This window comes from Perissodus microlepis, chromosome 3 (genome assembly GCF_051167445.1).
Source record: "Perissodus microlepis isolate ML-2025 ecotype Zambia chromosome 3, ASM5116744v1, whole genome shotgun sequence".
Taxonomy (NCBI): Eukaryota; Metazoa; Chordata; class Actinopteri; order Cichliformes; family Cichlidae; genus Perissodus; species Perissodus microlepis.
In genome coordinates this window covers 5,730,339-5,744,432 of record NC_140463.1, presented here as the reverse complement: position 1 = coordinate 5,744,432, position 14,094 = coordinate 5,730,339, and the positions used below count along the sequence as shown (strand labels likewise).

General features: G+C 41.3%; 1 protein-coding gene across 3 annotated transcripts in view; it reads right to left on the bottom strand.

The window, feature by feature from the left end:
- The window catches only part of LOC146389575 (uncharacterized), a 90,029-nt gene extending 75,935 nt beyond the window's left edge, over positions 1–14,094 (bottom strand). For all 3 annotated transcript variants that reach the window (XR_014797380.1, XR_014797378.1, XM_084910389.1), the window contains exon 1: positions 13,546–14,094. Coding sequence is in view for 1 of the 3 variants with exons in the window: in XM_084910389.1 (XP_084766515.1) it covers positions 13,546–13,582 (37 nt within the window). In the remaining 2 variants the exon portion in view is untranslated. The remainder of the gene's footprint in view (positions 1–13,545) is intronic.

Here is a 14,094-nt window from a genome sequence, read left to right as displayed (position 1 = left end):
CTTACAGAAACCTGGTTGCAGCAGGATGATTATGTTAGTTTAAATGAATCAACACCCCCGAGTCATTCTAACTACCAGAAACCTCGAAGCACAGGCCGAGGGGGCGGTGTGGCAGCAATTTTTCACACCAGCCTATTAATTAATGAAAGACCAAGACAGACTTTTAATTCATTTGAAAGCCTGATGCTTAACATTGTCCACCCCAGCTGTGAAACTCAGAAACCAGTCTTACTTGTTATCATCTATCGTCCACCTGGGCCTTACACAGAGTTTCTGTCTGATTTCTCAGACTTTATATCTAATTTAGTTCTGAGCTCAAATAAAATAATTATTGTGGGTGATTTTAACATCCATGTAGATGCTAAAAATGACAGCCTCAACATGGCATTTAGTCTGTTATTAGACTCAATTGGCTTCTCTCAAAATGTAAAAGAACCCACCCACCACTTTAATCACACTCTAGATCTTGTTTTAACATATGGCATAGAAACTGAACATTTAACAGTGTTTCCTGAAAACCCTCTCCTGTCTGATCATTTCCTGATAACATTTACATTTACAATAATTGATTACACAGCGGTGGAGAGTAGATTTTATCAAAGTAGATGTCTTTCTGAAAGCGCTGTAACTAAGTTTAAGAATATAATCCACCCACTGTTATCATCTTCAATGCCCTGTACCAACACAGAGCAGAGCAGCTATCTGAACGCTACCCCAACAGAGGTTGATTATCTTGTTAATAATTTCACCTTCTCACTACGTACGACTCTGGATACTGTAGCTCCAGTGAAAACTAAGGTCTCTAATCAGAAGTACCTGACTCCGTGGTATAATTCTCAAACACGTACCCTAAAGCAGATGACTCGTAATCTGGAGAGGAAATGGCGTGTCACAAATTTAGAGATTCATCATTTAGCCTGGAGAAATAGTTTGCTGCTTTATAAGAAAGCCCTCCGCAAAGCCAGAACATCTTACTATTCATCACTGATTGAAGAAAATAAGAACAACCCCAGGTTTCTCTTCAGCACTGTAGCCAGGCTGACAAAGAGTCAGAGCTCTGTTGAGCCAACCATCCCTTTAACGTTAACTAGTAATGACTTCATGAACTTCTTCACAAATAAAATTTTTATCATTAGAGAAAAAATTACCAGTAATCATCCCACAGATGTAATATTATCTACAGCTACTCTTAGTACCATTGATGTTAAGTTAGACTCTTTTTCTCCAATTGATCTTTCTGAGTTAACTTCAATAATTACTTCCTCCAAACCATCAACGTGTCTTTTAGACCCCATTCCTACAAAACTGCTCAAAGAAGTCCTGCCATTGATTAATTCTTCGATCTTAAATATGATCAACCTATCTCTAATGGTCGGCTATGTACCACAGGCCTTCAAGCTGGCTGTGGTTAAACCTTTACTCAAAAAGCCATCTCTAGACCCAGCAGTCTTAGCTAATTATAGGCCAATCTCCAACCTTCCTTTCATATCAAAAATCCTTGAAAGAGTAGTTGTCAAACAGCTAACAGATCATCTGCAGAGGAATGGTTTATTTGAAGAGTTTCAGTCAGGTTTCAGAGCTCATCACAGCACAGAAACAGCTTTAGTGAAGGTTACAAATGATCTTCTTATGGCCTCTGACAGTGGACTCATCTCTGTGCTTGTCCTGCTAGACCTCAGTGCAGCGTTCGATACTGTCGACCATAATATCCTATTAGAGCGATTAGAACATGCTGTAGGTATTACAGGTACTGCACTGCAGTGGTTTGTATCATATCTATCTAATAGACTCCAATTTGTGCATGTAAATGGAGAGTCCTCTTCACACACTGAGGTTAATTATGGAGTTCCACAGGGTTCAGTGCTAGGACCAATTCTGTTTACATTATACATGCTTCCCTTAGGCAGCATCATTAGAAGACATAGCATACATTTTCACTGCTATGCAGATGACACCCAGCTCTATCTGTCCATGAAGCCAGATAACACACACCAATTAGTTAAACTGCAGGAATGTCTTAAAGACATAAAGACCTGGATGGCCGCTAACTTTCTGCTTCTTAATTCAGATAAAACTGAGGTTATTGTACTCGGCCCTGAAAATCTTAGAAATATGGTATCTAACCAGATTCATACTCTGGATGGCATTACCTTGGCCTCCAGTAACGCTGTGAGGAACCTTGGAGTCATTTTTGACCAGGACATGTCCTTCAACGCACATATTAAACAAATATGTAAGACTGCTTTCTTCCATTTGTGCAACATCTCTAAAATTAGAAATATCCTGTCTCAGAGTGACGCTGAAAAACTAGTTCATGCATTTATTACTTCCAGGCTGGACTACTGTAATTCATTATTATCAGGATGTCCAAAAAACTCACTGAAAAGCCTTCAGCTAATCCAAAATGCTGCAGCAAGAGTACTGACAGGGACTAGAAAGAGAGAGCATATTTCTCCTGTTTTATTCCTGTTTTCCCTTCATTGGCTTCCTGTTAAATCCAGAATTGAATTCAAAATCCTGCTCCTCACATACAAGGTCTTAAATAATCAGGCCCCATCTTATCTTAATGACCTTGTAGTACCATATCACCCTATTAGAGCACTTCGCTCTCGCTCTGCAGGCCTACTTGTTGTTCCTAGAGTATTTAAAAGTAGAATGGGAGGCAGAGCCTTCAGTTTTCAGGCCCCTCTTCTGTGGAACCAGCTTCCAGTTTGGATTCGGGAGACAGAAACTATCTCTACTTTTAAGATTAGGCTTAAAACTTTCCTTTTTGCTAAAGCATATAGTTAGGGCTGGACCAGGTGACCCTGAATCCTCCCTTAGTTATGCTGCAATAGACGTAGGCTGCCGGGGGATTCCCAAGATGCATTGAGTTTTTCCTTTCCAGTCACCTTTCTCACTCACTATGTATTAATAGACCTCTCTGCATTGAATCATATCTGTTATTAACCTCTGTCTCTCTTCCACAGCATGTCTTTTATCCTGTCTTCCTTCTCTCACCCCAACCGGTCACAGCAGATGGCCGCCCCTCCCTGAGCCTGGTTCTGCCGGAGGTTTCTTCCTGTTAAAAGGGAGTTTTTCCTTCCCACTGTCGCCAAAGTGCTTGCTCATAGGGGGTCATATGATTGTTGGGTTTTTCTCTGTATCTATGAAGCGCCTTGAGGCGACTTTTGTTGTGATTTGGCGCTATATAAATAAAATTGAATTGAATTGAGGCATCCTTGTCAGATTCCCGAACCACCTCAAGAATCAGAATCAGAATCTTTATTGCCATTGTCATTGTCACAGGTACAACGAAATTAAAAATGGTCCCTAACAATGGTCCCAAAATCATCCCTAACAATATCAAAATATAAATAAAACAATAAAATTAAATAAATAAAATAAATAGAATACTTCAAGTACTAATAAGAAGTATCAGCAAACATTCACATACATTCCCACATACATGCTTCAGTCAGCGTATAGATTAATACAAGAGTGGCGTGATGGACATTTTTTTTGTAGCAGTATTCAGATGTGTTATTGCGGTTGGATAAAAGCTGTGTTTGAGTCTATTAGTCCTTACACTGATTGCTCTGTACCGTCTGCTTGAGGGCAACAGTTCAAACAGGGAGTGGCCAGGATGTGAGGTTTCTTTTATGATGTTTTGGGGTTTTTTAAGACAGCGGGTGTTGTGTAGATCTTCTAGTGTGGGGAGAGGGCAGCCAGTGATCTTTTGGGCGGTGTTAATGAGCCATTGGAGTGCTTTCATCTGAGCCACTGTGCAGCTAGTGTACCAGATGCATATGCAATAGGTCAGAACACTGTCAATGGTGGCTCTGTAGAAGGACACCAGCAGTCTCTGTGTGATGTTATTCCTCCTGAGAATTCTCAGGAAGTCTCTGTTGGGCCTTTTTCAGCAGCTCGGAGGTGTTCACACTCCAGGAAAGGTTCTCCTCCATGTTGACTCCCAGGAAGCGGAAGCTTGCCACCCTTTCTACACAGTCCCCATTAATGAATAGTGGTTGGATCTCTGCCTTTTTCCTTCTGAAGTCTATTATGAGTTCTTTGGTTTTTGAAATGTTGAGGATGAGGTTATTGGCCTTACACCATGACGACAGCACCAAGAAAAGGGTGCTGTCTCCTGGCAACTGGCTCCTTTTGATGTGGAGGAGCAGCGGCTCTACTCTGAACCCCTCCCAGATGGCTGAACTTCTCACCCTATCTCTAGGCCAGCCACCCTTCTGAGGAAGCTAATTTCCACCGCTTGTATCCGCGATCTCGTTCTTTCGGACACTACCCACAGCTTGTGACCATAGGTGAGGGTAGGGATGTAGATCGACCGGTAAATCGAGAGCTTCACTTTTACGGTCAGCTCTCCCTTCACCACGACGGACCGGTACAGCGTCCGCATCACTGCGGCTACAGCACCAATCCATCTGTCAATCTCCGGCTCCCTTCTCCCATCACTTGCGAACAAGACCCCGAGATACTTAAACTCCTCCACTTGGCGCAGGAACTCATCCCCGACCCGGAGTGGGCACTCCACCCTTTTCCGGCTGAGAACCATGGCCTCAGATTTGGAGGTGCTGATCCTCATTCCCACTGCTTCACACTCGGCTGTGAACCGTTGCAGTGCAAGCTGGAGGCCATCACTCGATGAAGCCAACAGAACTACATCATCCACAAAAAAGCTGAGATGAGATTCTGAGGCCATCTATGTGAAAGCCCTCCGCCACTTGGCTGCGCCTAGAAATCCTGTCCATAAAAGTTATGAAGAGAATTGGTGACAACGGGCAGCCCTCTGCGAATCGCTACCTTATTGTGGTGGAGGGGTTTGTGTGTCCCAGGGATCCCAGGGGCTATGTTGTCCGGGGGCTTTTGTCCCCTGGTAGGGTCTCCCATACAAATTGGTCCTGGGTGAGGGACCAGACAAAGAGCGATTCAGAAGACCCTTATGCTAAAGTCACCAAGGGAACAGTTTACCCTGCGCAGGAGAGGGTCAGAGCCAGGCCCTGGGAGGGTGCCCAAGGGTGCCCAAGGGTGGCCGGGCCTTAGTCCATGGGACCTGGCCACCAGACTGAAAAGGGGACATGGGCCCATCCTCCTGCAGGTGGTGGGCCTGCAGGAGGATGGGCGCCGTAGGGGTCGGGTGCAGTGTGTGCCAAGCGGCGGCCAGGAATGGAGGCCAAGGTGGACTGATCCCCGGCTACCAAGACTGGCAATTGGGACATGGAAGAAAGCAGTCCTACATATTTGTTTAATATGTGCATTGAAGGACATACCCTTTGTCTGAATTTAGAATCAGAAAATTAGAGGCCACACTGGGAAAACTCCCAGTGTCACATCCAGCATTTAACATTAGATCAACATAAGATCAGAATCAGCACAGATCAGAGCTGTTTCTGTGCTGTAGGGAACAAACCTGAGAGAGACTTCTAGAAATATTTCTGTTGTTTATATGTGGGATTAACTGAGAAGCAGCAGAGTTTTCAAAGTTTGAGATAAAAACAGGAGGTGTGAAGTTTGTCTAAGATTAACTCAGACATGAGGATCCAGGAGAGTAGTAATATACCTATGGCTTTTTTTGCCCCCCCCACCCCCACCCCAACCCCTCTCCCCCACCCCCGCGGGCATTTTCCCCCCTCCCCTATCCCCCTCCGCGTCCATGTGCGTGTGTACGTGCGCGAGAACGGACTTTTTGCATGTGGGTCCTGGGGTCATATGAGTTTACATGTGTTTAATAGCGTGTTATTTAATGAAACCATTATGTGTTTTAATTAAACTCTTTTTAAAGGATTGTATAGGTCTCAGAGTTCTGTTATTTAGACATAGATGATTTAATTTAACTACTTTAGGAGTATTTTAACTAGTTAGGAGCCTTTTGCCTTTCTTCAGTGCTATTTAGGAGCAAACAGAGGGCCGCGGATAACAGGTATCCCTTTAGAAATAAACTGTGATACTTCTAAAAATCGTGTATTCCCACACAGCATTTAATTTAGCTAGTTTAGGAAGATCAAATAACAGGTATCACTTTAGAAATAAACTGTGATACTTCTAAAAGCAGTGTATTGCCACACAGCATTTAATTTAGATAGTTTAGGAAGATTTCACTTTTCTAATAGTTTCACAGGCTAATAGTTTTTAAATAGAGCACCACAAACAACATGTATCCCTTTAGAAATAAACGGTGATACTTCTAAAAGTACATATTCACACTAGCGCTGTATCAACCCCAATGTGGCTTTAATGCAACTAGTCTTATAATTATCTACTAGGCTGCAACAGTTAGACTCGATGATTACACATAGATGATTTAACTATTTTAGGGGCATTTCACTTTTCTAATAGTTTCACAGGCCAATAGTTTTAAATAGAGCACCACAAACAACATGTATTCTTTTAGAAATAAACTGTGATACTTCTAAAAAACACATATTCACACATAGTCACACTCTGTAACAGTTAGACAGAGGGGGTGCAGTTAGGCTCCCAACAGTCTGTAAAAAAGGTATGACCCAACAAAGAAGCTCCCTTATCAAGAGCATCCCATCCCAAAGGTGTTTCTTCACAAACAGTTAATTCCCACACTCTGTAACAGTTAGACAGAGGGGGTTGCAGTTAGCCCCCATCAGTCAGTGAGTTCTGTTATTTAGACATAGATGATTTAATTTAACTACTTTAGGAGTATTTTAACTAGTTAGGAGCCTTTTGCATTTTCTTCAGTGCTATTTAGGAGCAAACAGAGGGCCGCACATAACAGGTATCCCTTTAGAAATAAACAGTGATACTTCTAAAAGCAGTGTATTCCCACACAGCATTTAATTTAGCTAGTTTAGGAAGATTTCACTTTTCTAATAGTTTCACAGGCCAATAGTTTTTAAATAGAGCACCGCAAACTACATGTATCCCTTTAGAAATAAACTGTGATACTTCTAAAAGTACATACTCACACTAGCGCTGTATCAACCCCAATGCGGCTTTAATGCAACTAGTCTTATAATTATCTACTAGTCTGCAACAGTTAGACTCGATGATTACACATAGATGATTTAACTACTTTAGGGGCATTTCACTTTTCCAAAAGTTTCACAGGCCAATAGTTTTAAATAGAGCACCACAAACAACATGTATTCTTTTAGAAATAAAGTGTGATACTTCTAAAAAACACATATTCACACATAGTCACACTCTGTAACAGTTAGACAATATTGTACCCTCGTCCGCAGAACTTTCCCCCTCTTCCGCAGGGTGGCGCAGGGCTGTAGAGGCCATACTTCTCTCTGTTTTTGAGCTAAAAAAAAAAAAGGTTTGAAGGAATGAGACGGCGGTCTTCTTTTTAAAATAACAGAAGGGGGCGTGATCTGGAAGTGGGTTGATCTTAAAGGGTGCGGGTAGGAGTGGCAGCAATTTTCAAAAACCGTAGAGTTGGCCACTGTGTCTCTAGCAGCTGCAACTTTGGAAAAGAACAGTAATTCCCATCTGTTGGGCTTGAAATTCTCCATGAAAATGGCATCTTCCAGCCCTTCTGCTCAATCAACCATCAGAGTGACAGAACTTGGTACATATTTGGTACTTGGTACCAGGGATACTGAGCAATCTTTAGTCTCTGAAGATCCAGCCACGAACCCTACATTTGAAGTCTATTATTGTGTAGACATTTATAAATAAGAGCTTAATAAAGATACTTAATTTCTTAAGAAATAAACAGGTGGAGTGATCTTTATCAATAGTGGATGTTGCATCTGTGGCTAAACCACTGTACCCAAAAACTTTAAAAATCTACTGTGTGTGAGGCTGTGTAAGTAAAGCTTGCCCTTCACACCCGCGTGTAATAAACCATTTGTTGGGGGTTGTGGATTTGTCACCTCAGCATTGTGAAAGTGGGGAAACATGTTTCTGGCTGTGCATACGATTTCTGCTTACAACTTAGAATCTCAGTTCTAAATGAAATTCACATGTTTTTTTTAAGTATGGCTAATGTATTATTTGACTTCTAAGGCACACACACACACACACACACACACACACACACGAACAACAACAACAACACAGAGAAGAAGAAGAGGGGGTCGTTTTACTACGTATCATAAAAACGCAATCATTCATCTTCCAACTGTATCTTTCTGTTCTGGCTTTAGAATCATTGGTTGTTTACTGAGCCGTACTTTGGAAGTCATACTCTTGTGATACTGGGGAGAAAAGGGTAAGGTTTGATAGACTAAACCCTTACACACATAACTTGAAAAACCTAAAGAGTGTGTGAGACTGCTAGCTGTGTTGTTCAGCAATAAACTCATCTACAAATGTGTTAGTAAAGAGTGACTTGTACTTCTGCCCCATTAAGCAACGGTTTAACAAATTTCACTGCAAACTATAAAAGGAATCTGGATTTAAATAGAACATAGTAGTGCAGGAAACACTAGTATAAGGTGTCTATGGAACAAATCTCCTTCAGCGTTCAAATGACCAAAGTGAGGACTACAGGCGTTTCTCTCAGTTGGTTGTGTTCAGGGAAAAAGCAGCTAAATACACTGTGACTGCTCCACATTGTTAGTGAGTTAATTCTGGATATCTGTAGGTTTTGTCAAACTTGGAGTGAACAAAAGCAGAAAAACAGTAAAAGATGCAGACAGTGAAAGTCTGGTTTATTTCATGAACACAATGAAACATTTTACAGTCCACAGAGCAAAGTAGCATACATGATAAATAGATACACATAACACGGACAGTGAGAAGTAAAACTCGTCGTCTTACCACATGTTATATTCTGTAAACTTAAAATAAACCACAGAAATTAGAGTTTAGTGTTTTAAAGTCGTTATTAAAAACATGAGTCAACATTACTGAAGTGACACTTTAACGATGCTTCATATCACAGTCTTTATGATGATAAAACAGGTTCTCTCATTAGTAGTTGTCTGCGCTGTCACTGGTCATGAAAATGTCCTGAGCCAGGGTTCCTCTTCAATTATCATTGATCATTAATAGGACGCGCAAAAGATTTGTTGCATTATCCCCATAAACAACATGCTTTTATAGAAATCATTGTGACACAAATATTTAGATTCTTGCTTCACAATGTGCACGAACTCAAAATCTTTAGTTTCATATTTATAAAGTATCGCAAAGAATACATTTATACCATTGTGTGAGCTACACTTCTTGTAAAAAACTGATTGGTAATGCGTTTGAGAAAAGCTCCTGCTGTGACCTTCCTTCTGTGAGGGCACTCACACACACACACACACACACACACACACACACACACACACACACACTCACACACAGAGAGAGAGAGAGAGAGAGAGAGGGGGGAGATCATTAATACAAAGGATTGGAGCCGTTTTTGGATTTTCACTTGTTGTTGGCTTTAATATGAACGGTCACATAAAATTCATTCCAGTTTTTTTTTGCCTTTGCTTCAATTAAGATGTTTCTTTAAATCTACAACAGCTTCCTTTTCAAAAAGTTTACTGACATAGTAAGGAAGTAGCTAGGGACCTCAGTAAGTATGAGCAACAATAGCTTAGGGACAGTTTCTACAATAAAGAGGATTTCATCATCTGCTGTTCGTCAAAAAGTGCCGTATTAAAAACAATTCAGCAGACCCTCAGAGTGCTGATACAAACTATTTTCAGCTGTAGAGGTAGAGGTACACTTCATGTACTTATCAACATACAGTTTAGTGGAGTGGATTAGAGTGCTTTGGTGCTTGGGCCTCTTTTATTTAGCACGGTTATACCATTGTGAATTTAGCTATATAAATATGCTCAAGAGTCTATCATATGTTTGACATGCAACTAAAAATTCGAAAATATATATTTTTTAAATCAGTAACTTTGCAAATTTAGAGGAATTGTTTTCAGACAACATATGTGTCACATTTTAAACAGGGTTTGAATAATCAGCACCAACATACAGACATTTATGCCCTGGGTATAACAGACGTGCTTACCTTGTGAAAGGCCCTCGGATTTCTTGGAGCAGAGAAACACTCTGTATTGTTGCTTTTCTGTATTGTATAAGCAGCGCCCGACTGTCAGAAACGCTCTGTGCGGGTAGCAAAGTCGGCTCCAACGCACATTCAGGTGAAAAAATAAAAAGTTAAAACGATATACCTTGCGGCAGTTGTGAAGTGCTGAGGAAAATACTGTGTGTCTGATGGGGTGTTTTTATATAGGTGGGGCTACTTTCAGTTGACCTCTGAGATGTAGAGATAAAAGAGCACAATGTAAGGAAGAAAGGTGGAAAGCCTTTGGAGACTCTGTTGGACATGGTTTCTGTTGTTGGCCTCTGACATGATAAGATAAGATAATGGAATTAACTGTTTGTTTGTAATTAAAAATGTGGAACGTATGGAACTACAGTTGGGATGGGTGCTGGGATACTCTTGATAAGGGTGCCTCTTTTGTTTGCTTCATGACTTCTTTTGCAGACTGTTGGGCGCATAAACCACCTCTGGCTAACTGTTACGGAGTGTTGGGAATTAACTGTTTGTGAAGAAACACCTTTGGGATGGGATACTCTTGATAAGGGAGCTTCTTTGTTGGGTCATACCTTTTTTACAGACTGTTGGGAGCCTAACTGCACCCCCTCTGTCTAACTGTTACAGTGTGTGACTATGTGTGAATATGTGTTTTTTAGAAGTATCACACTTTATTTCTAAAAGAATACATGTTGTTTTTTGGTGCTCTATTTAAAACTATTGGCCTGTGAAACTTTTAGAAAAGTGAAATGCCCCTAAAATAGTTAAATCATCTATGTGTTATCATCGAGTCTAACTGTTGCAGACTAGTAGATAATTATAAGACTAGTTGCATTAAAGCCGCATTGGGGTTGATACAGCGCTAGTGTGAATATGTACTTTTAGAAGTATCACAGTTTATTTCTAAAGGGATACATGTTGTTTGTGGTGCTCTATTTAAAAACTATTGGCCTGTGAAACTATTAGAAAAGTGAAATCTTCCTAAACTAGCTAAATTAAATGCTGTGTGGGAATACACTGCTTTTAGAAGTATCACTGTTTATTTCTAAAGGGATACCTGTTATTTGCGGCCCTCTGTTTGCTCCTAAATAGCACTGAAGAAAATGCAAAAGGCTCCTAACTAGTTAAAATACTCCTAAAGTAGTTAAATTAAATCATCTATGTCTAAATAACAGAACTCACTGACTGATGGGGGCTAACTGCAACCCCCTCTGTCTAACTGTTACAGAGTGTGACTAGGTGTGAATATGTGTTTTTTTTAGAAGTATCACAGTTTATTTCTAAAAGAATACATGTTGTTTGTGGTGCTCTATTTAAAACTATTGGCCTGTGAAACTATTAGAAAAGTGAAATGCCCCTAAAATAGTTAAATCATCTATGTGTGATCATCGAGTCTAACTGTTGCAGACTAGTAGATAATTATAAGACTAGTTGCATTAAAGCCGCATTGGGGTTGATACAGCGCTAGTGTGAATATGTACTTTTAGAAGTATCACCGTTTATTTCTAAAGGGATACATGTTGTTTGTGGTGCTCTATTTAAAAACTATTAGCCTGTGAAACTATTAGAAAAGTGAAATCTTCCTAAACTATCTAAATTAAATGCTGTGTGGGAATACACTGCTTTTAGAAGTATCACAGTTTATTTCTAAAGGGATACCTGTTATTTGATCTTCCTAAACTAGCTAAATTATATGCTGTGTGGGAATACACGATTTTTAGAAGTATCACAGTTCATTTCTAAAGGGATACCTGTTATCCGCGGCCCTCTGTTTGCTCCTAAATAGCACTGAAGAAAGGCAAAAGGCTCCTAACTAGTTAAAATACCCCTAAAGTAGTTAAATTAAATCATCTATGTCTAAATAACAGAGCTCTGAGACCTATACAATCCTTTAAAAAGAGTTTAATTAAAACACATAATAGTTTCATTAAATAACACGCTATTAAACACATGTAAACTCATATGACCCCAGGACCCACATGCACGTGCAAAAAGTCCGTTCTCGCGCACGTACACACGCACATGGACGCGGAGGGGGATAGGGGAGGGGGGGAAATGCCCGCGAGGGTGGGGGAGAGGGGTGGGGGGGGGCAAAAAAAGCCATAGGTATATTACTACTCAAGAGGCTTTATCACCTGGAATAAAACCCTGGGGTTGTTCATCTTTCTCCCAGTTCCCATCAGCTCTTCTGCTTTGTGTTTCTATATCTCTGCTGTGATCACTGAGCCATGGAGGGCATTATATTTCTGATGTTCCACCTTCAAAGGGGCGATGTCATCAAGGACAGATTTCCATGTACATATTGAAATGATCTAAGAGTCCCCGAGATCAGGGCTATGAGGGCAGAGTCAGCTAAGAAGCTGCTGCTGACTTTGAGTTTAGACGCTGAGATGGATGCAGGTTTGTGAGCAGGAAACAGAAGCAGGGATGGAAGATTAGATCCTCGTGACCACATACAAGAACATCAAGCATTTCAACATTACTCAGAGAGATGCCAGAGAACAGCACACGCTCAGATCACTGCAGAGTTTCACCTGCAGATAAAAATGTTTGGTGTCCACCAAAGGAAAAGCAGCAGTACTGTGATTTCACTGCATTTTTATAAATGCACTTTCATTTAAGCTTAAACACATTTGAGTTTGTCAAAGAGCCAAAATAACAGGAACACAAACAGACTGGTGTAAATTCAGCTCACACAGACTCTTTGTGTTTACTACATGCAGACCAGCTGTGCTCATATGTGCAGTTACAGCTCATTTAGAGGCAGGAATATCCTGCTATGTCCCTGTTAGGACCTGCTGCTTTGACTGCTCACCACTCAAACAGCTTCATGACATTAGCAGTAAGAGCAGATGTGGATCCACAGCAAACACGTATGTTGGTCAGAATCAATGAAAGAAGCTCAGAAAGCTCTTCAGTAAAACCAGTGTTAGAAATGAAACACACAGCACAGCATGCTGGGTAATTACAAGGACTCCCATCAGGCACAGGGAGGCACGTCCCCCTAACTACTCATGCTGATTAACACAACACACACATGTTACACTCACTTCTCTCCACGACCACTAGATGTCTCCACACTCTGTGCTGACTCCAATGAATGATCAGAGCTGCTGAGCCTGTTTGCAGACAGAGGAGGAGCTCCTGGTGATCCGTGTGGGACTAAAAAGCTCTGATAACGTCCATCCAGCAGCTGATAACAGGGACATTTGGTGCCATATCAGAGCTGCACAGTCAATCATCCGTTTGGCTCTTTAGTTTGAAGAGTTCAAAGCAGCAGCAGAGAATCTAAAGTGTGTCACAAAGCACCAAGTTTCCTTTGGTCACATATGAAATGTGAGTCAGAGCTTCAGCTACACAACAACACACACAGCAGCTGATTGTAACGTGAGCTCATCTGAAAGCCACCAAGAAGAATCCAGTGATTTGAAAGTTGCTGCTTTGGATTGTTAGTTTGATCTGAATCAGAATCCAGTGTTTGATGGAAATCTCCTCCTGCTGCACTTCAACACATTAAAGAGAGAGAGATGAAAGAAAAGCTGATGATGAGAGCAGAGAGAGGAAGGTGTACTTACCGTGCAGGAGGATCACAAACACCACAAACATCTTCATGTTCCTGTCAAACTCAGAGACTCTTTAAAAGCCCTTCAGGACATCAGCTCACAGCAGCTTCACTTTCCTCTGCTGATCATCTACTGACACTCTCACACTGCTCACACTGTCACAGCTCAGAGTTCAGCTTCACACTTTGTTAAACACATCTGTGGAATGAAGTCCGGCCGGCCACAGATCACTTCTGAGGAAAGAGGAGGACGTCGGCTTTCCTCATAGTTTCACGCCCGAGCGCTCCGGTTGGAGGCAGCTGCTGCGGCCTCACCCTGACACGCACAAAGATCCACCTTCAGTCCTGACACTGAAACATCCACTGTAGCTACAATGATGCAGATGTGACCCTCAGCAGCTGGATTTCCTCTCCATAGATGTGTTTCCATGCAGATCATGGACATAAAGCAGCTCCAGGATGAAGAGTGTGAAAGAACTTCTTCCACTACAGTTTTCATTACAGCACTGTGGCACTCCACAAACCCTCACACTGTCTCAATCCCTGTTTCCAGTTTGACTGA